The following is a 23726-nucleotide window of genomic DNA, read 5'->3' on the forward strand; positions in this document are numbered from 1 at the left end:
TGGCATAACCAATCTACCACACTTGGGTGATAGAAAGGTTATACGATTTTCCTCTTTTTATTAACACACTCACACACCCCCACACACACACACCCAAGAAGAAGAGAACTTTTAACGTCGTGGGAAACTATCCCAAGAGACCTCAAAGATCTATGCGACGAGAGTTGAACTCAAGACTGGTTAGTCAAGAGGGAAATGGCATAACCCATCTACCACACTTGGGTGATAGAGAGGTTATACCATTTTCCTCTTTTTATTAACACACTCACACACCCCCACACACACACACACACCCGAGAAGAAGAGAGAGAGACGACATAAGATGTCGGGTCCCAACCGTCAAGGGCCCCCTTGCTCTGTTGCCAGAGCAAGTACTTTCTTAATTCTTGCACAATGCTGATACAATGACTAAATGTTGAGATACAAATGCTAATGGGTATTGATGCTACTGATGCTGGGTACTAGGTACTGATGGTACTACAGGTACTGAGGTACTGAGAGGTTCTATGTCGACGAGGATGATGATGGCGACGACGGGGTCTATGTCAATGATGATGATGTCGACGACGAGGTATTGATGGGTCTATGTCGATCACAATGATGTCGACGACGAGGTATCAATGGGTCTATGTCCATGACGATGATGTCAACAACGAGGTATTAATGGGTATATGTCGACGACGAGGTTCGAGGATCTATGTCGATGACGATAACGCGACGAGGAGGTACTGCTGGATCCTTATGCCAAGCCAAGGCACAAGGGGTACTAGGTGCTGGGGTATTGTGTCAACGACGACGATGGTTCTATGGTTTGAATGCCTGACTAGCTAATCGTGTTGATGGTAAGGGTACTGTAACCACGACGAAGTTGGTGCTGGAATCTGCGACGCTCCAAAGGGTGAAAACGCTAGCTGTCCCAAACTGAAAACGCTGGTCTTGCTCTGCTGAAAACGCTGCTTCTACTCTGCTGAAAACGCTGGTCCTGTCTCTGAGAAAACGCTGGCTGGTCTTGCGGCATGGTCTGGTGCCCCGCCAAGTCCCTGGGTTCACTACCTTCTACAAGCGCCCTATGGGCTGCATTTATAGGATGAACTGGCTAGGTCGAGCAGGGTCTAATTCAGCCCCACGATTCCATTAAATTGTCCCCAAGTGTCACTTATTAATTAAGTGTCCACATAAGAGGTGGTTCAAGCAGCACAAAATGCCTACATGGTAAAATGTTGTAATGTCCAAGCGAGGGTATGCAACTATGACAGGCTTGGGTATGCACGTCCTGCTAAAGGCTCACAAAGTGCCAAGCTAGGTCCTAAGCTAATGACTCGTGCTAGAATGTAGCAGAAGCATGTCTACGTAGCGCAAGTGAAGTGCCCACGTGAAAGTGTTACAAACGTTGGACCAACCTGTTACAAACTTGGACACCCAAGTCGGAAGTCTTGGCACGACACACGAGAAATCACTTAATACTTCACAACTTTTATCACACTTTCAAAATAGAGTCGACACGGCCTGGCGTAGCTCTGTGGCCAGGGATATTGACCCCAAAATCTAGCCCCCCTTTTGGAATTGATTTTTATATTAATCCTTGAGCAAATTTACAACTCCCGCGGCCCCTCTCTACTCAGTTGCTCGTCAACACACTGAGGAAAAGAGGGGCCTTGGGTCCTCAAAAGCAGTTACATGAAAAGCTTCAGACTCAAAAGCAATTTTACATGAAAAGCTTCTAACTCAAAAGCTGTTGGCATAAAAGCAACCAACGTGATTCACGAAAATCCATATAGCCTGCCATGTGGCACAGCGCAAATCATGGAAGTCCGTACTGCTGCCATCACAATTTGCGGAGATCCGTTATGTTGTCCCGTCATCAGCTGGTCCGGGTGGTCATGCTACGTCATCAGTTTGTGACACACCTTCAGTAGACACCGACTCTAAGTATCGATGCACTAGACTACACAGATCCAGCACTTGTACAAAGACCACAATCACATCACATCACATTCAAGTCATATCACATAAAATGCATCCAAATCTAGGACCACGATTCCTGGCAACGTATTTAGCAATCGCATCTAGACCCACAAAGGACCTCACTAATGTCGAATAAGCTAATTCTTATTGTGATCATGTCCGTAGATTGCTCAAGACCGAAATGCTGCAGTCATTTCGTCGATCATTCGATCTTTCAGTCCTGCACTCAAAACACAATCACATGTGTAGTGGCTAATATGTCCGAGGTCAGGACACGAAGATTCTTTAATAGAATTTCCAGTAGACTTTGGAAGCGCCAAAGTGCTCTGTCTGCTCTTTGGTAGGACCGGTATGCTTTGAGAAAAGCACAAGCATGAAGCTCTAATACCACTATTCCAGAGTTGGACACCCCAAGTCAGAAGTCTGGCACGACACACGAGAGAATCACTTAAAATACTTCACAACTTTATCACACTTTCAAACTAGAGTCAACACGACCCGGCGTAGTTCTGTGCCCAGAGGTATTGGCCCCAAAATCTGGCGCCCCTTTTGGTATTTATTTTTTTATTAATGCTTGAGCAAATTTACAACTCCCGCAGGCCCTCTCTACTCAGTTGCTCGTCCGCACACTGAGGAAAAGAGGGGCCTTGGGTTCTATTTAAAGGCCCTTGGCCTCAAAAGCGGTTACATGAAAAGCTTCAGACTCAAAAGAATTTTTACATGAAAAGCTTCTGACTCAAAAGCTGCTAGCCCAAAAGCAACTAGCGTGATTCATGGAAATCCGTACAGCTTGCCACGTGGCACAACGAAATCGCGGAAGTCCGTACTGCTGCCACATCAACAAGCCATCGCAATTTGCAAAGATCCGTATTATTGTCCATGTCATCAACTGGTCCGGGTGGTCATGCCACGTCATCAGTTTGTGACAAACCACTCAAACCCTATCCACATTTTGCATTACTCTTATAAACTCCCCGCCAAGTAGGAGCTGAAAAAGAAAACATGAACCTACAAGATACACAAAACTGTTGTCTTGCTCGTGTGTGGCACAAAATATGGCAACTAACCTCAAGGCAATTTTCAGTTGGCCTATATCTCTATGCAATTAAAGCAGAGAGCATCCATTAACAAGTTTATGACTTTCTTACAAACAAACATACGGCAGAAGAAAATATTTCTTAGCCTTCTTTCTTGTCTAACTGGCAAATGATAACACTACACAAACCTTTGCAGCTACATAAGCAAAATAAAAAAATTTAATAGCCCTTTAAGTGGGATAATTCATCAAAAAATTTACCTTCATCAGCCTCCTTATAGTACCCAAGAAATTCGCGAGCTGTACCCCTCCTCAAATAAGCTTTGACATTCTGAAGGCAATATAATGGCATGATTCACTACAAAACTTTCAATGCCTGGATAAACTTGAACACGATGTCATCTCTAATCACACACCTTCTTATCTAGCTCGATGGCCTTGGTACAGTCAGCCTCAGCTTGGTGGAAACTGCAAAATGAACACAATCTGAGGCAAAACTTTTTATGCAACAGCACTGATATTACTTACGCAGACATACCTGCACATTGCCAGGTAAGCTGCCGCTCGATTGTTATAATAAGTTGCGTTCTTCTCATCGCAATGTATGGCTTCAGAATAATACTCTATGGCAGCTTTAAAATCTTTCTTTTTAAAGGCGATATTACCCTGTACATTGCAAAACCAATTATAAAAAAGCAATGCTAAATGTCGAGGAGCGTAAGTTTCCATAAAGCATGTAAGACACCTTCTCTTTGGCAGCCTCAGCAGCTTCAGGTCTGAGAGCTGCATTAGAACTTGAGCCAGTGCCAGATCCATAAGCTTCAGCCTCCTTCTGAACTACTGAATAGATTGCTCTTACAGTGTCTAGTAGGAAGCGGTCTCCACCATGCTTAGCAATCAGTGAGATAGCTACTGGACACCCATTGTGTTTTCCAATGGGTATACTAACCTGGAATATAAAATGACTCTCTCTCTCTCTCTCTCTCTCTCTCTCTCTCTCTCTCTCTCTCAATGTCAGACAAAACTCGCAAGGGTGGAAAAGCCACACTCGCCATGGAGAATGATGCAAAATCTCCAAGGAATTTGGATGCTAATCCAACCACATCGTCTACAACAACGGAAGCAATGATCATGGCTTACTTGATCTCGTTACAAGAAACCGTCAACAAGCAAGGTGAAGAGTTGCGCGCACTTGCAATGGAGAATGGTACTTTAAGAGTTCTCGTTGTGGAGAATGAGCACCTCAAGAAGGTTCTTGAAATGCAAACAACGCGCTTGATGCATCTTGAGAATGAAGTTCAAGAATGTAAACGCTCTCTTGTGGACATGAATGTAGTGAAAGAGCGCTTGAGCAAAGTTGAGAGTGATCATGTATTGAAAGAGGAAACGATAGATACAATACGACATGATGTATGTGAGATGAGAAATGCATCCAAATCATGGGCTGATATATGTAAGGATAATGTGGTTTCTACATCTCCTATCACGCAAGCCGTTGTCCAAGCAAAGAATGTAGAGAATGTGGACACTCAAGAATTGCAAGAACGACAAAAACGCTCAAAGAACATCGTCATTCGTGGAATCAAGGAGGAAAGCATGGAAACACCCCAATCTCTTGCGGTTGCTATTGAAGAGTTTTTTGCTACACACTTTGGCATGTCAGGAATCATGGCTTATGGTGCACATCGAGTTGGAAAACAAGGAGTCCCTCGCTCGGGAGAAAGACCTATTGTATGTACCATGGCTGATGAGGTAAAGAGAAAGATCATCCTTGACAATGGTTGGATCTACCTCAAAGGAACGGGTTGTAATGTATATGAGGATCGCACTCTTATGCAAAAAAATGTACGTCGCAAAGCATACGAGGAAAGAAGCAAGAAGGTTAAGGTATCATCTCAAGAAGAAAAGGCACTTGAGGAGGATGCAAGTCCACCCAACAAATAGGGACACATGATCTATGAGACCAACTCACGCTTGCGAATAAGCTTTTGGAATTGTAACGGGTATCCATGGAATGCGGGAATTGGCATTGATGAGCTTACCAATGACTCCGATGTGATACTTCTTGTCGAAACATGGGAGCATGATGCGCAACGAATTCTTGGATTTGACAAATACGATGTACATTCTTTGATGTGGGCCAAAAATGCAAAGCAACGAAGAGGCCAAGGAGGCATAGCATGTATGACCAAAAAGGGTTTGAAAGATGTTTCCATTGTCAAAGAAGATAAGTATAAACGCTACTTATGGCTGAAAATCAGCCCACCAAATGGTCAAGTCATGTTTGTGGCCGACTGCTACATTCCTCACTATGACTCCAACTTTTATGCTCGCTTGAATATGGATAGAGATCAGCCCTTTGTTGAACTAGAGGAAGACATTGCTTATTACAAGGATCAAGGTGAAGTCATTGTTTTTGGAGACATGAATGCTCGCACAAATATGTTACAACACGACACACAACAAGTCGACATGCCGCATGTATCAAGAAGAGTGGATGACTCATACATGTATAATTGAAGTTCTAATGATGCAAAAGAAGTGGATCACTATGGAAAGTCACTTCTACATATGTGCAATAGTACCGGAATGCTCATTGCAAATGGTGTATCTCTATGGCAAGGCACCAATGACTTTACATGTAGAAAGCACAATGGTGCTAGCGTGATTGACTATATGTTGTTCTCAGAAGCCACTCTAGAATGCATACAAAGCTTTACACTTGGTGAATGGAATCCGGAATCGGATCATAGGATGTTATGTATTGACCTCAAGTGTGGTAAACGGCTCGAGCATGTAGCCTCCAATCATGATGTGAATCATTTGTACCTACGTCTAGACTTCAAACGAGCACTTATATATGCTGATATGGTGGACCAAATGTTAAGCATGATAGAGCATCAAGGGAGCCCAACATTAGAATGCAAGTGGAAAGTTTTCAAAGAAGTAATTTTCTCTTGTGCGAAGGAATGCTTTTCGGCGAAACACATGTCTTGCAAAAGGTCTAAGAAGGGTAGCACCAAGAAGAAATGGTTTGACATGGAATGTAGTCAAGCCCGAAAACACTTGCTAAGATTGGATGCAATCAAAGACAAGGAAGTTTACTTGGAATGTTCACACACATACAAAGCACTTGTTCAAAAGAAGAGGAGAAGGTGGGAAGTCGAAAAACAACTTCTTTTAGCACAAGAGAAAGCACATGCATGTGGCAAGTTTTGGCAAAATCTAAAAGGCAAGCGCGTTGAGAGCTTTGGTGACTTGACTCTTGAGGATATGTATATGCATTGTAAGAACCTCTATGAGCAACCCAATGTTGATAAGATGGAGGGTTGTAGCTCCCTTCCATTTATGTCTCCCTTCTTTACCATTGAAGATGTATGCCGCGCGCTTGAGAAACTTGCTACTCGCAAGGCAGATGACCTTCAAGGTGTCAAGGCTGAAATGATTAAATGGACAAGCAAGAAAACACGATATTGGATATGCGATATGTTTAACCTTGCACTTCAGTATGGCATGCCTCATGATTGGAGTGCAAATTGGATCAAACCTTTGCACAAAGGAGGAGATGTAAACAATGTGAACAACTATCGCACTATAATGGTTGGTTCTTTGATGGCAAAGTTATTTGGATGTATCATGGAGATGAAGATAAGTGAATGGGCTGAAAAGAATGGCAAACGTGCGCTTGGCCAAGCAGGTTTTCGAAAGCATCATAGCACTATTGATCACCTTGTCACTCTTCGAGTTCTTATGGAAGCGTCTCGATTGAAAGGAAAAAAGTTGTATTGTTGCTTTGTGGATTTCAAGAAAGCTTTTGACATGGTACCGCGAGGAAATCTTTGTAGACGTATGCAAAGCCTTCAAGTGCCGAGAGAATTTATGCATGCAGTCTTTCGCATCTACCAAAAAGTGATATGTCGATTACGTATGGGAGATGGAATTTCAGAATTTTTTGCAAGCACTATTGGTGTCAAACAAGGATGCCCACTTTCCCCAACCCTCTTTGGGCTACTCATTGATGAATTGGAATACATGGTTCTTGATTGTATGCAGCAAGAAGGCATAGAAGAGGTTAAGATTGGAAATGCGGTGATCATGCTTTTGCTTTATGCCGATGATGTAGTGCTCTTGGCACATACCTTAGAAGATGCACAAAAGCTTATGAGTGTCTTGGAACGCTTTTGCCTACATAGCGGGCTGATCGTGAATGGATCCAAAACCAAGGTTATGCTTGTAAAGACTCTCAATGACGAAAATCCATGCATTGTATACAACAATGAGAAACTTGAAGTGGTAGATCACTTCAAGTACCTTGGCCTTGAGGTTCCATCCAATCATAAATGGAAGGATTGTGCAATGCGTCGCTTGGAAGCCGGAAAGAGGGCTTATTATGCATTTGAGAGCATGTGCAATGCAGGAGAGATCAAGTGTTGGGCTCTCAAAAAGTACCTCTTTGACACATTGGTGACACCGGTGCTTCTTTATGGAGTGGAGGTGTGGGGTGGAAGCATCGGGAAGTCTACTTGGAAAGAGTTTGAGAATGTCCAAAAGCGTTTTCTCACCAACTTTCTCCAAGTCAAGACACAAACACCCTACATGCTCTTACTTCTTGAGTCCGGATCGCTTCCCATTGAGGTCTTGGGCATGGAAAGGGTTGTGGAGTACATGCGTAAGACACAACGTAGCCCTTTGCATCGACTTCCTAGAATCGCATATGAAGCAAGTCAAAAGGTTCAAAAGACATGCAAGAGCAAAATACTAAGTTCGGGGTGGATGCTTGATATCAAGAAATGGTTTGGAAGATGGGATGCATGTCACTTGGTCAAGGATGCGTCGATCGACTCCCAAGTTAATGAGGCCTTCTTACAACGCCAATGTATCATGGCTTGGGAGAAATCTGGAGGTTCTCGCTTCAGTCATTACACCACACACGTTGCCCCAAACTACAAATCTCTCTTCTTCTCGGAACGAGGTAACCGAACCCATTCCTACATCCTTGAGCCCATCCCGTTGAGTGCGATCCGCACCATTCCCTCCATTCGTCTTAGCTCCCATTCTCTACGCTGCGAGACAGGACGTTGGGGCACTGGCGAGGAGTGTCATCGACTTTGCACCTTATGCCCTCGTCAAGTGCGAGAGAGTGAGTACCACACACTACTTGAGTGCTCAGCTTTTGACCACATTAGGTCCTCTTTTCCCCATATATTCAGCCATGAGCTCTCCCTACATACCTTCCTCTCCCAACCACGATGTGGACTCTCTATTGCGACGCTCATTTCAGCCATTTTTGAGCATCGAGAGTCACTTATGAACTCCACTCACACCACGTGACATGTTCATTTGGTCCCATAGGTCATATTTGACCTCCCAAGACGATAATAGAACTATCTATCTCTCTCTCTCTCTCTCTCTCTCTCTCTCTCTCTCTCTCTCTCTCTCTCTCTCTCTCTCTCTCTCATAGGTCATTTTGGCCTTTTGAAGACGTTAATATAACATTTCATTTCATTTCATTTCTCTCTCTCTCTCTCTCTGCTGCCTGCTGCTGACGCGCGCCAACTGCCTGCTGCTGACCTGCGCCACCTGCTTGCTGCTGCCTGCGCGCCAACTACCTGCTGCTGACCCGCGCCACTTGCTTGCTGCTGCCTGCGCGCCACCTGGGCTGCACCCTGCTGTTCAGCTGGACTGCGCCCTCCCCCCACTGTTGTAACAGTGCGCCGCCACCCCTAACCCCCCACCACACGGGATTACTAGCGTCAGAACTGCCCCGCCCCCCCCCCCCCCCCAAAACCCGCAGGTGCATTACAGTGCGGACATTTTTAGATTCACATTTTCAGATTTTCAGATTTCCTGCAGGGAAAGTTCAGAATCTCAGGATTTAAATAATTTGCAGCATTGACAGGAAATTGCAGAAAATTGCAGAAAATCAAAAATGTATGATTGATATGGGGAACACACATGTATGCATCATGCGGGACAGGGATGTATGTGTGATGTGGACATAGGGGGTTGACTTGGCAGAAGTGCAGATTGTATTTTTGATTTTTGATGGACGTAATAACTGCTTCGCCGGTATGTAAGCCCCATCTGAAGGCAACTTTTGTGCTTACAAACAAGCGGATTACACAAATGGAGAGGGAGATGAAAGACTGGAAAGCCGATATGGAGGGATGGTGGAAAGAGAAGGCCAACCTTCTTCAAATGTTTCTCAATGAAGGCGCGCAGTGGAAGAAAGAGAAAGAGGACCTGCACGCAGAGCTACAAGCAATTAAGGCGGACTCCAAAGCACTTAAAGAAGAGGTCTCAGCTCTCAAGCGAGAACTTGCCGATAGAGCGAGCAGTGGACTGAGGAGGGGGAATTCCAGCCTTCGGTAGTAGAGGAATTCAAGGTCATCAAAGAGCAAGTACGGATGATCAAAGAGGAGGAGAAACAAAAGATGGTAAAGACGTCTTCGTGGATGGATGCGATCACGAAGACGCAAAAGAAGGCGGATGAGGCCGAGAAGTGGATAGAAGTCGCTAAGAAAGGCAAGGGGAAAGAAATCACATCTGTCCCCACTCCTACAATCATCAACATGACTCTAGAAGAAGAACAACGAAGGAAAACTAGAGCTTTGCATATAAGAGTAACCGGTCTAAAAGACCGAGATGATGTGGAAGGGAAAGTTGAAGAACTTCTCCGCATGATGGATAGTGAGGCTACTCATACAAAGGCATGGAGGGTGGGGAAGAAGACACTAGGCAATGGGGAGACTTCAAAAGGGAGAGCTCTAATCATCCGTTTCCCATCCATGGAGGCAAAGAAGGACTTCTTGAAGAAGCGTCCTACACTAAAGAAAACGGCCATATTCCTTGGAGATGACCTCACTCTCACACAGCTTGCGCATATGAGAGAGGTAATGCCAGAGATTCAAGCAGCAAGGGAGAAGGGAAAGACGGCCTTCTACAGAGATGGCCGGGTTGTGATTGTAGAGCGGCGCTCCACATGACGGTGCGAGACCCGTGGGACCACCCTCATAGTTGCCACGTGGAATTGTAATGGATCTATGCGACTTGATGTGGGCGCCTTTGAGGATAGCTTCAGGGGAAGAGACATCGACTTCTACTTTGAGACACATCAGGCCCATGGGCAGTCTATGCCTCACATCAGTGGATATAGATGGGAGACTGCCTATAGACACGAGACACGATCAGAGCGCAGAGGGCGGGGATCAAGAGGAGTGGCATTGTTATTCAGGGAGAAGTTGCAGCCATTGATACATATAGCCCGCAGAGATGAGCAAGCTAGGTACATGTGGGTGAGGCTGAGAGCAGAGACAGACAGATATCTTTACATTGCTATTTGCTACTTTCCCCCAAGCACGTCAGTGTATGCACCACCCGGAGGACAGTCCCCTTTCTCTATTTTGGATGATGACATATGGGAGTTCTCTAGAGATGGTGACATCATCATTCTAGGGGATTTCAATGCTAGGACTGCCCATCATCAGACAGTATTTTATGATACTTCAGAGGAGATGCTGAGAGAGTTGGATGCTGCAGAGACAGGCCCATCTAGACTATCACAAGATGCAGAACACACTGAGTATGGACGACACTTGATAGACATGGGGACTGCACATGGATTGGCCATCTTGAATGGCCTAGAGAGATTTCCCGCCTCAAGGGGTTTTACATGCTTTCCACACAGACATGGAGCCAGCACAGTGGACTATGTCATGGCACAACCGAGCCTCATCTCTAGTATCCAGGATCTCACGATTGGACCCAGACCTGTTGATGTGGAAGTGGATCATGCTCTTGTGTCAATGACCATCTCCTTTCAGTTTAGTGTAGCACACAGGCTACGGACAGCAGCCCCTACTCGCTACACCTTCACGCGGGAGAGAGACTCTGTATACATAGATGGGATCTACAGACGCCTGTGCACAGAGGAGCCAGGGCGACCTCTGGAGGAGCTTACTACTATATTGACACAGACACTACATGATACAGCAACAGAGGCATACCCACATACCCAGCCTGAGCAGAGACGCCGTTCGGGGAGCATGTCCCAGAACAGTTGGTATGATGAGGAATGCCGGGACACTAGAGCTAGACTTCAGAGGGAGGTGCTTTTCGGGGACATCACTCACAGACAGTCACAGATTGACTTCCGACGCCTAGTGCGGCGGAAGAAGAGGGCATTTTTGGTTCGGCTAGAGCAGGATCTATATCAAATGTTCTTGAGTCAGGATTCACGTGAGGCATGGCGGCTCTTTCAGGAGCACTCCCCCCCCCGCCATCACTTCTACAGAGGATTGGGGCCAATACGCATCATCTCTGTATACAATTCCTGAGCAGCCCCCCCTTCCCGACCCCCCCGATCCATGCCCACACACATGTGCTTTTTTCACCGCCGAGATGGTGAGGAAGGCCATTGACAGGATGAGGACTGGGAGAGCTTACGATCATGATGGTTTAGTGGCTGAGCATTTCACACATGCCAGAGATCTACTAGCAGAGCTTCTAGCAGTGATGTTTAACCGTGCCGTGTGTGAGGGCTTGCCTGATACTTGGAGCCTATCTACTATTGTACCTATCTTCAAGTCGGGAGACCCTATGGAGCCTGGGAATTATCGCACTATCATGATTGGACACACATTGGCACGGTTGTACGCATCCATTCTTGAGTAGCAGCTGAGTAGATGGGCAGAGAGGGAGGGGATACGGACAGCCGGGCAGGTAGGGTTCAGGAGGGGTTTTTCTACTCTTGACCATATCTTGACACCCAGAGCTATCATTGAGGAGGGTAGATCGCGTGGGAAACGGATCTATTGTAGCTTTGTGGATTTCCGCAAAGCTTTTGACACAGTGCCTAGAGCTAGATTGATGCGCAAATTACAGCAGATGGGAGTACCCACAAAGCTCATTTGGGGGGTCATGGCATTATACAGGTCAGTAATGGGGCAGGTACGCACCTCAGAGGGTCTATCCACCCCAATTCACTCCACTATTGGGGTGAAGCAAGGCTGCCCGCTCTCTCCTACTCTATTTGGTATGTATGTGGATGAGGTTTCTGACTACATTGAGAGAGATGGTGATAGAGGTGCACAGATGGCAGGGACATGGATTCCATTATTGTTATATGCTGATGATATTGTGTTGATCTCCGACTCTCCGGAGGGGATGCAACGTCACTTGGATGCTTTGAATAGGTTTGCTCACGAAAGTGGTTTGTCCGTCAACCTTGGTAAAACCAAGGTCATGGTATTTAATACCACCCCACAATGGATCAGGAGGTCAGCACCAACATTCACATACGGCCAGGCGACTGTGGAGTATACAGATGCGTACACTTACCTCGGAGTGGTTTTTAGTGGACCAACATTTTCATTGAGGAGGGCAGCAGAGACTAGACTGACCAGAGCCCATGCAGCATTGGGTAGATTGGAAAGGATGTGTTCACAGGTTCAGTTTCAGGAGCCTAGGAGGAAGCTCTGGCTCTTTGACACTCTGGTGGCTTCTGCATTACTTTATGGAGCTGAGATCTGGGGACCTTCATTAGACCATCACGGGAGGACAGGCCGCAGTGATGGATGGGGGGACATGGAGAAGCCTCTGGTCTCTATGATCTCGCGGCTCATTAGAGCCAAGGCCTCAGTACCACTTGCTATTGTTCGAGCAGAGCTAGCTGCCCCCCCACTAGTGGTTGAGGCACTCACCAGATCGGTCTCCTTCATACACCGCATGTGGGAACTTCCCAAAGACAGATATGCTCGCCTTGCACTTGAGTCCTCTCGACAGTTAGCCATGCAGGGAGATACAGCATGCTCGTATGGGGAGATGACATCATGGTTTCAGGCGCATGGGTTCATCATAGACAGATTGCCTCCCTTCCAATACTCACTGGATGCACCCTCTCTGACTCTTACACAGTCCGAGATCACCAGGCTCATCCGCGAGGACTTGACTCAGCTAGACACCAGGAGGACATGGATACAGCCAGCACAGGAGCTGGGCACGAAGATGGCTTTCTACAGAGAGCATCTCCTCCAGCTTACGGTTGATGGCTTTATGACGAGGGCGAGATACATGGACACCCACTTGTCTCATGGGATACGATGTGCTATCAGCCAGATACGTACATCTTCACACCAGCTGCGGATCGAGACTAGGAGATACAACGGAGTACCAGCAGAGGCCAGGACATGCCCCCTGTGTGACATCGAGCCTGAGACAGAGTTGCACTACACATGCCACTGCCCCGTCTACTACGAGATACGAGGCCGCTTCCATTGCTTGTTCAGAGAGGGCTTTGGACCATTCTCCAGAGTCATGCAGTACGAGGATCAGAGATGCTTGGGTTTGTTTTTGCTCGAGCTATGCAGACACAGAGAGAGCCTGATGAGAGGAGAGGCTAGCAAGTCCCAGAGACAGATCACAGATTTCTTTAGAGCTGCCACTGGACACCCGGAGGAGTTACTACCACAGCAGAGCTCGTTGTCTCACACCAGAGGCACACTGATCGATCGAGCGACTGAGCTTGGAAGATCCAGATGCCCACGACTGCGGAGGACTACATAGCATCGACGGAAGCTGCATCAGAGGATTCGGATCACTTTGGCTCGACATGCACGACGCCCGGTCAGACTACTAACCATGGAGGAGATTGATGAGATCCGCCAGCACGACCGATGCTGGATCTCTTGTGATCTAGCTATCCCAGCTAGCTGCTGTTCACACCTAGTAGTTTAGGATTCCATAGTATTTTATTGTGACATTTGTCGTTTCATTTTTGTCATTGTTGTCATCTTGTTACTCTGACTCTGACTTTGTATCAGATCCACCACATTGTAACTTTCTGGTCTCATAGGTCACTTTGGCCTTTTGAAGACGTTAATATAACATTTCATTTCATTTCTCTCTCTCTCTCTCTCTCTCTCTCTCTCTCTCTCTCTCTCTCTCTCTCTCTCTCTCTCTCTCTCTCTCTCTCTCTCTCTCTCTCTCTCTCTCTCTCTCTCTCTCTCTCTCTCTCTGTGTGTGTGTGTGTGTGTGTGTGTGTGTGTGTGTGTGTGTGTGAGAGACAAAAGAGACCTCTAGACATGGTCAATGGCCTATCACCCAGAGGAAGTACAAAAAACATCAAGGTGGTCTGTACGATAAGTGTAAAATGCACCACTGGGGAGGTGCATAATGCCATGTGATGTGAACATGATGCCGACTAAAAAACACTGACGATCTCACCACGCATCAACGTTGATCCGCTACCCTCGAGGAGCTAGCTCCAGAATCCCACTGATTGGAGAGTATGCATGTAACAATTTTAGCCAAGGCTAATGATTTTTGTGCAAACATAACTATTATGAATATATTGGTACCAATTAATAAAAGACCTAGGTTTTCCCGGTTCCATTTGTCATCTGGGAAATTTGCCGATGTTCAGGTAGTATGATAAGTAGAACAATAGCCCAATACAATGTAGAACACGTCAAAAGAAGAACATGAATAAGATGGTGTCCCTAGTTTTTTGCCAAAAGTCACAATATATATTTTGATTGTGGCCACCCACGAACCAGCCGGCCAAAGTATAAATACACCTCAGCAAGGCAGGCTAAGTTTGGAGGGTGTGAGACTGGGAAGGTCAAACGTGTTCCATATCGGTCAATAACTCACCTCCTAGCATTGGTTTTTGATGCCTAAGGTTTAAAACCTTTAAAAATTTAATTAACCAACCCAATGTGAAACTAGACAAACTTATAAAGATTAAAATAAGACTAAAAACAAAAGTGAAGCGTGAAAAGGTAGCGTAGGATTTTTATGAGTCCTCTCCCTTCCCTCATCACGCACCATTTGAACGCTCTGCTATTAGAAATGTTGGCGCTACCTATTTGGCTTGTTAGCAAAGACTTTACACACACAAGAAAAAATCTCTCTCTCTCTCTCTCTCTCTCTCTCTCTCTCTCTCTCTCTCTCAAAGGCTGTGCCAAGCTAAGGAGTGTACACAGGTTAAGGACAGCCATCAGGTGCTGGTGTGCGTCCCTCTATTGGATAGCTGCACTCAAACAAGTGCTTTACTACTGGTTTTCTAAAAACTTTTCAGCCCTCAAACGATCTCCAAAAGACAATTTCAGCAAAGAAGAGCTTGTTTTGGGTTGTCACGTGCAGTGGAAGTGTTTTAAGGATTTTGCTCGGATCTAGTACTCCGCACAAACACAAGGGACACTTTACTTCACTTGAAAGAACTGAAGTGAGCTGAATGAAAGAGAGAGACACGAGAGAGAGAGAGAGAGAGAGAGAGAGAGAGAGAGAGAGAGAGAGAGAGGAGAAGAAGAAGAAGAAGAGAACTTTTAATGTCGTGGGAAACTATCCACAGAGAGAGAGAGAGAGAAAGAGAGAGACACGACACAGAATGTTGGATCCCAAACCCTCAAGGGCCCTCTTGCTCTGTTGCCAAGGCAAGTACTTTCTTTATTCTTGCACAATGGTGATACAATGACTAAATGTTGAGATGCTGATGCTAAATGGGGACTGATGCTACTGATGCTGGGGTACTATGTACTGATGCTAAATGGGGACTGATGCTACTGATGCTGGGGTACTATGTACTGATGGTACTGATGTTGGGTACTACTGGGTCTATGCAATGACGGTGATGCCGACGACGATAATGTTGACGACGACGACGACGGTTCTATGGCTAAATGCCTGATCTGCTAACTGTGTTGATGGTAAGAGGACTGCAACTACGACAAAGCTAGTGCTGGAATCTGCAAAACCCTGGCTGTCCAAAGCTGAAAACGCTGGTCCTGCAAAGCTGAAAACGCTGGTCTTGCAAAGCTGAAAACACTGGCCATGCAAAGCTGAAACCGCTGATCTTGCTTCCTGAGAAAACGCTGGGCTGCTGGCTGGTCTTGCTGCACGGTTTGGTGCACCACCAAGTTCCCCGGTTCTCTGCTTCTACAAGTGCCAAGGCTGCCTCTTTATAAGTGATAAGGGATGGGTCGAGCAAGCCAAAGGCAGCCCTCACGATTCCATTAAATGGCTAAAAATCACTTATTAATTAAGTGACCAAAATAAGAGGTGGTTCACGCGGCACCAAATGCCTAATTGCTGAAATGACTGTTCTCGTGCAAGAGAGGGCACGCAAGTGTGACCGGCCTGGGCATGCACATCCTGCTAGAGGCTCACAAAGGCGCCAGGCTCAGTCCTAAGCTACTAGATCATACTAGATTGTGGTAGAACATGTCCACGTAGCGCAAGTGAAGTGCGCACGTGACATGGGCATTTTGAAAGAAAACAGATACCAGAAGACACCTCCATTAAACGAAGGACTACATTAGGAGTCAAAGATAGCTGCTTTTGGCTACAGGTATGTTAAATTTCATCTACGGCGGTAATGAGTAATATGAATTTTATGCATCAAAAGAGTTTCAAGACGGAGAATAGATTTCGTTTCTGAAGTTCATGTGTTTTGTAAGAATCAGCGATCAATTGATTTAAAAAATTTGGGTTTGGGGGGGGGGGTAATTAACTAGTACAAAAGTATCAAGTGCTCGCTCTTGTCTCTATGACAGTGGTATCAGAGCAAGGTTCTCTCCCTTCCTTGTCCATAAGGAGGCGGTTCTCTCCAAAAACATATCCGTCACAGCAGACCAAGAAAAAAATTTTGAGCACTTAAGAAAATAGAGGTAGAACTTCATGCTACTCTCGCCAAGTCCAAGTACAGAAGATACTCAAGACCCTTGAAAAAGGGAAAGCGAAGATGGAGGAAAAGCCATCTCAGAATCTTTCAGAGTAGACTCAGGATGTCAAGCTCCAACACAACCTCAAAGAGATCCTGTAGTGGGAACCTCCCATCAACATAAAGAAGATACGACCTAATGGGGATCAGGAAGCTTGTTGAGAATGTATTTGACAATTATGGACAAAAAGATGACCATAAGCAAGGTTTCCTCTTTATGTTGGCTTGCCAATATAGGCAATTTGACTTCTTGCAAGTACTTCAAAATTATGTCATGGATGATGCTATGTATGAGACATGTGGTAGTTGGACAAAGATAAAGGATGGGCTTGTGGGCTTTAGCAAAGGCCTTTCACATGGCAATAAAGAGTATGTTGAGAAGTATGCATATTTGTGGGATAAGGAAGACATTGTTTTTGAGAGCATATGTAAAAGGGATGAGATAACGCAAATTGTGAATGTGAACTTTCAATGTGAAGAAGCTCATGTGGGTAAGCCTATGATGTAGTATACATTATGGAAGCTTGAGGCAGGTTTTTGTGAGCAAACAGAGAAGCATGATAATGAAGCACCATGTGATTGTGTAGAAGATGATACCATAGATGCAGTGAAGGGTTGATGTGAGGATGTGAAGGCTAAAAATGTTTCTAAGGGTTCTTTTGTTAAGCATGGTGTTGATTTTAATGAGCTTGATTATGGATTACAATCTATTGATGTGCATGAGGTTGAGATGGAGGAAGACTATGTATCTACACGTGGTCTATTTAATGACAATGTTAGAAAAGGTGAGGTTATAGAAGCATATGCTACAATTGATGCTTATGTCGTGAAATCTTAAGAATCTCCTCTTAAGCCTGAGGATATTGATTTTGACATCCTTCATGCTTAAGAAGAATCTCACAATATTGATGCTATAATGGATGAACACTATGTCTCGATGTATGGTCTATTTGATGAGCTACCCATGGTTGTCACTAGTGATGAAATTCCTTGTGCTACGCATGATGCTTTGGTGTCTCGTGTCTCCTTTGATGATGCAAAAGTAAAGGTATGTTATGATGATCAAAATCCCATTTTTACGCATGATGTGGTCTCATATGAAGATTATGTGTCTACATTTGGCTTGTTTAATGAGGCAGAAAAAGTTCTCGATGATATTGAGCATATAAATGAAGATGTGTACCCCTTGAAGATTCTCATATGGTGGTTTGTCATATGCCTCTTATGATAATTTTGGAGATGCAAACAAAATAAGAAGGATGATATAAGGGATGATGCTGTTGTGGTTGGTGAGAAACAAGGCTTTGATGCTAGTTTGTCTCAAGTTATGGCAAGGAAAGATGATATGTATTTTGTTATGAGTGAGTGATGCCTTGATGCTTATGTGATGATGATATTGGGTACCTTTGAAAAATATTTTGATGCATCCTTACAATGTGTTTATGATGGTGAAGAGGGGTTTTCAGTTGTGAAGAAGAAAGCCTTTGTTATTGCAGCCTACCATGGTGCATGGGGGTTCTGTAGCAGAGGTGCCCGTGTGTGTGTGCGCGCGCGCGAGGTCCTAGAGCCTTGATTGGAGAGTGTCTCTCTCTCATCTCAAGAAGGCCATCAACATGGGTGGTGACCTCTACACTTTCACCCCTCTTCTTGCTCTTTGGTGATGGAAGCTGCGTGAAGCAAAGCTCTCTTGTACGCATGCACATGCTACTCACGCTGGCTATGAAAGTCCTTTGTTATCGTTGTGAATGGGAGAGTTTCCCCCATGTTTTCCATGGTTTTTCCCGAGTTTTTGGCCGAACATCATGAGGTTTTGTATAGCTCTTGATTGGTATGGTTTTTGATGCTTTATGTGCATAGTTGGGAGCGACTATGGAGCCCCTTCTCGCATATGTAAGGGTTGTTGAGATGGTAAGAGGCTACAGTTTTTATGATCAAAAGTGTAGACATTGTTCTTGGTTTTTATATAGTTTGTTTACCACATTTTAGTGGTGTTTTTACCTCCTTGAGGGCAATTCATCATAGCTGGGGCTATGGCAGTGTAGAGGGAAGCTAGTCGGAGCTAGTCGAGGTTGAGTGTGAGTGAGGCTGTCAAAATTTGTGAGCAAGGATCAGTCCCATGTTACCTTGAGAGCGCTATTCTCTTCATCCTCTTTTCTTTGTGTTGGCTTCAGATGTTGTAGAGGCCAACCTCCCAATCCTTGACAACTTGCCAACGGAAAAGAACAAACGAGACAACTTTAAGCACTTCAAATAACAATTGAACTAAAAGAGATGCACGACACACAAGACGTGGCGTGGCAGAGTTCCACCCAAAGAGAGCATTGGCCCCAAACCCAAGCGTCCCTTTCGGTATTTCTTTATATTGCTTCAACTTAGTACAAGCCATTACTCCTTGCTCTGCACTTCCACGCTGGGAAACATGCCAAAGCTTACTTTGAAAAGCGTCAAACTCAAAAGCATTTGGTCCAAAAGCTGGCTACGCAAAAACAAAAAGTTACGTGCACTCCCATGTCAGCAAGCCACAACGCAAAACGAGGAAATCCGTATTGCTCCCATGTGGCACTGTCAGCACGATTCATGTGACTCTCCATACAAACATGCCACGTCATCAAAAAATATGCAAGCCTTCTATGTGTGTGTGTCTGTTTTGCTTCATTTTAATGACTATGCCCTAGAAACGTGACCCCCCATCGAATGGGGTCCCATAAGTTTGCTTTTCAAAAAAAGCTTTTGATAGCTTGCCCCACTCCACGAGGTTCTGTAAGTTGGTGGAAACTTCTTTTGCAGCTTCTATAGCTTATAGCTTAGGCCCCTCGGTCGGGATCTACAGGTTGGCTCGGGTCTTCGACGGCTTGACACATCAGCAGTTTCTGACATCCCCCCCTCTTGAAAGAAGAGTAATCGTCCGCGATCACAATAGATCTGCAAAAGAACTCAAGTTAGCTCAAAAATATCCAAGGGGCATTCAATTTTCTCATTCCAGATTGGAGCTCTTGATCTTCTAGGGTAGAAAAATTGGTCGTCACATCTAGCCCGCATTGATCTATAACGAGTGTCTCGATGCACTAAAATTACATACCCACGCAATCTCACCCAATTAGGAATATTCAATGGTTGACATATCACAATGTAGCACAAATGCTCACATATGTATGTCACAAGACAAAACGAACAGCACCGATGAGCACTCCTTTGAGACGGACGGCCAGCAGTATGGAGCTACTCAACGACTCTCTCGTCACTCCCCCCGCAAATAACCTAAAAAGGACTGGTACAACCAAACGCTCCCCAGACCGTAGCGTGCATCGCTTGGAGGTTCAAGCATACAACTAAACGCTCCCCAGACACCCAATCTATGTCGTTCAGAGGTTTTATAGTGTACAACAAAGTGCTCCACAGACACCTGATCCACGTCGTTCCGAGGTTTTCAAGCATACGACAAAACGCTCGCCAAGCACGTGGTCTGCGTTATTCCGAGGTTTAGTAAAACCAACCCCTAGAACGGTAGACTTTAGCTTTCACCCAAATCTTTACTTGATACACTTTATGACACAAAGGAACTTCACGAATAAGCCTATAATTGAAATTCAACACTTCAAAACAAAACACGGCTTGGCAGCTAGAGCGCTTCCAAGCAGACAACGACAGACACCCTATTGACCCCAAAGACTAGCGCCCCTTTTAGTATTTTTTCATTCTTATTACACTTGAGAAAATCATGTACACTTCTACAAGCTGTCCCACTTTAAACAGGCTGAAATTCCCCTACTCTAACTCGATTTCGGCAACATAACCACAGTAGAGGTCTCCACGGACAAAATCCCAAGTAAACATTGACTTTCCACGCACTCTAGAGCACTTTACAAAACCTTGCGAGAGATTAAAGTACGCTGAAATCTTTGTTTTCGGCCTCCAATTTGCACCACAACAATTGTTCAGTGATTCCCTAGTTTCTCGAAGCTCCTAGGACCTGTAGGCATCAAAACTGGCCAAAACCTTAATCCTGCAAAAAATTACAGAAAGCAGTAATTCTCTATTTTGCGCTCCGATTTGTGTGCCGGTCACTCCTATGGTAGCCCTCGAGCTCTCGCACCTTTGAATCCGATAAGATTCCTCGTTGGGAATCTCTCTAAATTGTATTGTAAAAGCACCCAAGGCTTTCCCGAGGCTCCCCTGGCATTACCTTGCAATTTAGGTGTGAAACCCTAAACCTGCGAAAAAAAACACAGCAGGCTGTAATTCCTTGTTTCGCATCATTTTGATGCGGAGCAAACACGTCTACACGTGTCTCAAAAGCTCCCGCACGCAATGGGACAGTTCCCTTGCGAATCGGATGAGTTTTCACGCGAGAAAACTCTCTGTTCTCGCAATCCTTCGCAATGGAACTGTGCGTACCTGTAAGGGATTAGCAATTAGCTAATCTGGCTCCTATACAAAAGACTCTTGCCTTCGCAAAAAAGAATAAAACCCCCAAAACTGTACATGGTCATCTGAGAAGCCCTACTAGTGGGGCATTACTATATGTGCAAAGGGGAGGGAGACGCGAGAGCAAATTATCGCGCTGCATGAGACAAGGGAGAAGGCAAGCTTTCCATTGAAACTATGAGCACCTGCACCCACTACTCACACACACATTGTGTAGCACAATAACTCAAAAATCAGTCCCCCCTCTCATTTTTGGGCGTCCCAATTGGGATAAGACTTCTGGAACTTGAGTTGGTCTGCAAGTTGCTCTCCTCTTGCCATGTGTCCAATTTGCTCCTTTTGCTTTAATTCCTAGTATCCACCAACTTATAAAGTCTTGCCGAGGGGCCTAAATGACTTTAACTAAGCCTAGCCACTTCTTTACTAGTCGGATTCCAATGCCGATCATCCCAACCATCTCGTCGCTGCTTGGCCTTGACTATTGCGGGTGAAACTCTCGGCCAATGGCCGTTTCACACTGGCCTTGCAATGTCTGGGCATTTGTGATTTCAACAAGAGGGTCCCAAAAATTAATAAAAATCAAGCGAAAGAAATAAGCAAATATATATAGTGGTTGTCACAGTCTCGTGACATTCAGACATTACCAAACAACATTTCTCAGTACTCCTCACAGGAGTAAATCACCAATCATTGAAAGCACCATTTAAACTAGAGTCCAACAATTCTCTTAAAATAGATATAACATCCATTTCAAACAAATTCCAACTACTACTTTTCTCAAACAAAGTTAAAAGCATCTAAGTACAAGACAATTCTAAAATCCATTCAAGTTTTTGTTCGGGCAGTTGAACTTTGAGGACAACTAGCTTGTCCTTGTGCATTAAGGTAATCGTACAGTCCGGATCTAGAGTGTCGCGTCATTCTTGTCGTGCCAAGGCATGCCCAAGAGAGCTCGCAATTGCCCAACTTCATGATGTAAAAATTTGCTTTTCCTTGAAATCCCTGGATGGTCATTGGAAGAGCCACGGAAGAGCCACAACGAGCGGTACCACTTTCTCGGTCTATCACATGGCTAGCTCGGCTTCAAGTTCTCTACCCTGTGCATCTTAGGCAAAATCCATCTCCCTAAGGAATTTTGAATGCATGAAATTTTCCGTAGCGCATGGATCAAAGAAGATCAGTGTCACGAGGACGTGGCAACTGTTAACTATGTCACGAGGACGTGGCAACTGCTAGCTTTAGTTGTTGATTTCTTTCCAATGGGTTTTGTTTTATTTTTGAGACCCTCTTCCTGAAGTAGCAAACCGTCGAACATTGTATGGCCAATGTGAACGGTAGTTTCACCCGCAGATGGGTAGTGGTCGGCACTGGAATTCGTATGGTAAGAGAATGTCTAGGCTCAGAGCAAGATCATATAGGTCCCCCCGTCGCACTTAGCAAGTTGGTGGATACTAGGAAGTGAACTCAATAAAGGCCTAAAGTCAAGGTGTGACTACCAACAGAAAGTATCAGACAGTTGGGCCACATTGCACTTTTGGATGCGGTCCCAATGAGGATAGATGGTCAGATGACCACAGGGAGCCCAACGGAATCATCTCCTAAAATTTAGGGAACTGCTATTTTGGGCCACGAAATGTATTCGCGTCATTACCTCCGGTATGACTAGGGGAACACTTTACAACTCTGCCGCGAACTCAACTGGGCAACCGGTCAAGAGATTCTTAGGCGGCAACCCCGAAACGGGAATGGCTTGTAAATGCGCCAAGTGGCACATTTTTGTGCACTTTCCTCATGCAAGAAGAAGTGGCGCTGAATTTGATGCTAGAAGAGGCCTCATTTGAAAACTGTCACAGGTTAAGAGCTATGGAGTGCTTCCTTTCCCCCTTATGTACATCGCGGTGCCATGAGTGATGCCCTGCACGCTACACACTGCTCTCTCTCTCCCCTATGAGCAATATGTTATGCCCCTCTAGTGGGATTTTCATTTGACCAATGTACAGTTATGTGGGTTCATGCGCGATTGCCGAGGCGAGAGCCTCTTGCACAGGTACTGGATTAGCTAGCGGCTAATCCCCCGCAGGTACAGGTGAATTCGGAGAGGTTTCACGTGAGAAATCTCGTCCGATTCAAAGGGCAAGTAGCCCTACAAGTGCGGAGGAGCTCGAGGTCTACAGATGCGACCAGCACGCGAAACGGAGCCCAAAACAGGGAATTACAACCTGCTGTGTATTTTTGCAGGTTTAGGGTTTTGGCCCTAAACGGACCCTAATACCCCCAGGAAGATCGGGGACGCAACGGGACCGCTGTACAGGTGATCTGGCGCATTTTCGGGGCAGAAAACAGAGAATTCAGCGTGCTGCAGATTCTGGCCAGGTTCTATAAAGTGTCCGTTTGCGTCGGGACAGTCGTCTATTGTGTGGGGATACTGACTGTGAAGCGTGCTAGTACAGTTATGCTGCCGAAATCGGGCCACAACAAGTGTTTCTTAGCCTTGATTGTGCGGGGCAGCTCGTAGGAGATCACAAGTTTTATTCCCTTTGTTAAAGAATAAAGAAATACCGAAAAGGGTGCCAATTTTGG

At 45.3% G+C, this 23726-nt stretch overlaps 1 protein-coding gene across 4 annotated transcripts in view; it reads right to left on the minus strand.

The window, feature by feature from the left end:
- The window catches only part of LOC147439297 (translocon at the outer membrane of chloroplasts 64-like), a 108344-nt gene that overhangs the window by 12172 nt on the left and 72446 nt on the right, over nucleotides 1–23726 (minus strand). For 3 of the 4 annotated variants that reach the window (XM_086485168.1, XM_086485169.1, XM_086485167.1), the window contains exons 9-12: nucleotides 3747–3950; nucleotides 3540–3667; nucleotides 3418–3487; nucleotides 3263–3332 (exon numbers count right to left, since the gene is read on the minus strand). In XM_086485168.1, coding sequence (XP_086341294.1) covers nucleotides 3263–3332; nucleotides 3418–3487; nucleotides 3540–3667; nucleotides 3747–3950 — 472 coding nt within the window. The remainder of the gene's footprint in view (nucleotides 1–3262; nucleotides 3333–3417; nucleotides 3488–3539; nucleotides 3668–3746; nucleotides 3951–23726) is intronic. The other variant, XM_086485170.1, reaches the window with a different exon arrangement.

Source organism: Adiantum capillus-veneris, chromosome 16, assembly GCF_014529385.1.
Source record: "Adiantum capillus-veneris isolate H3 chromosome 16, ASM1452938v2, whole genome shotgun sequence".
Lineage (NCBI taxonomy): Eukaryota > Viridiplantae > Streptophyta > Polypodiopsida > Polypodiales > Pteridaceae > Adiantum > Adiantum capillus-veneris.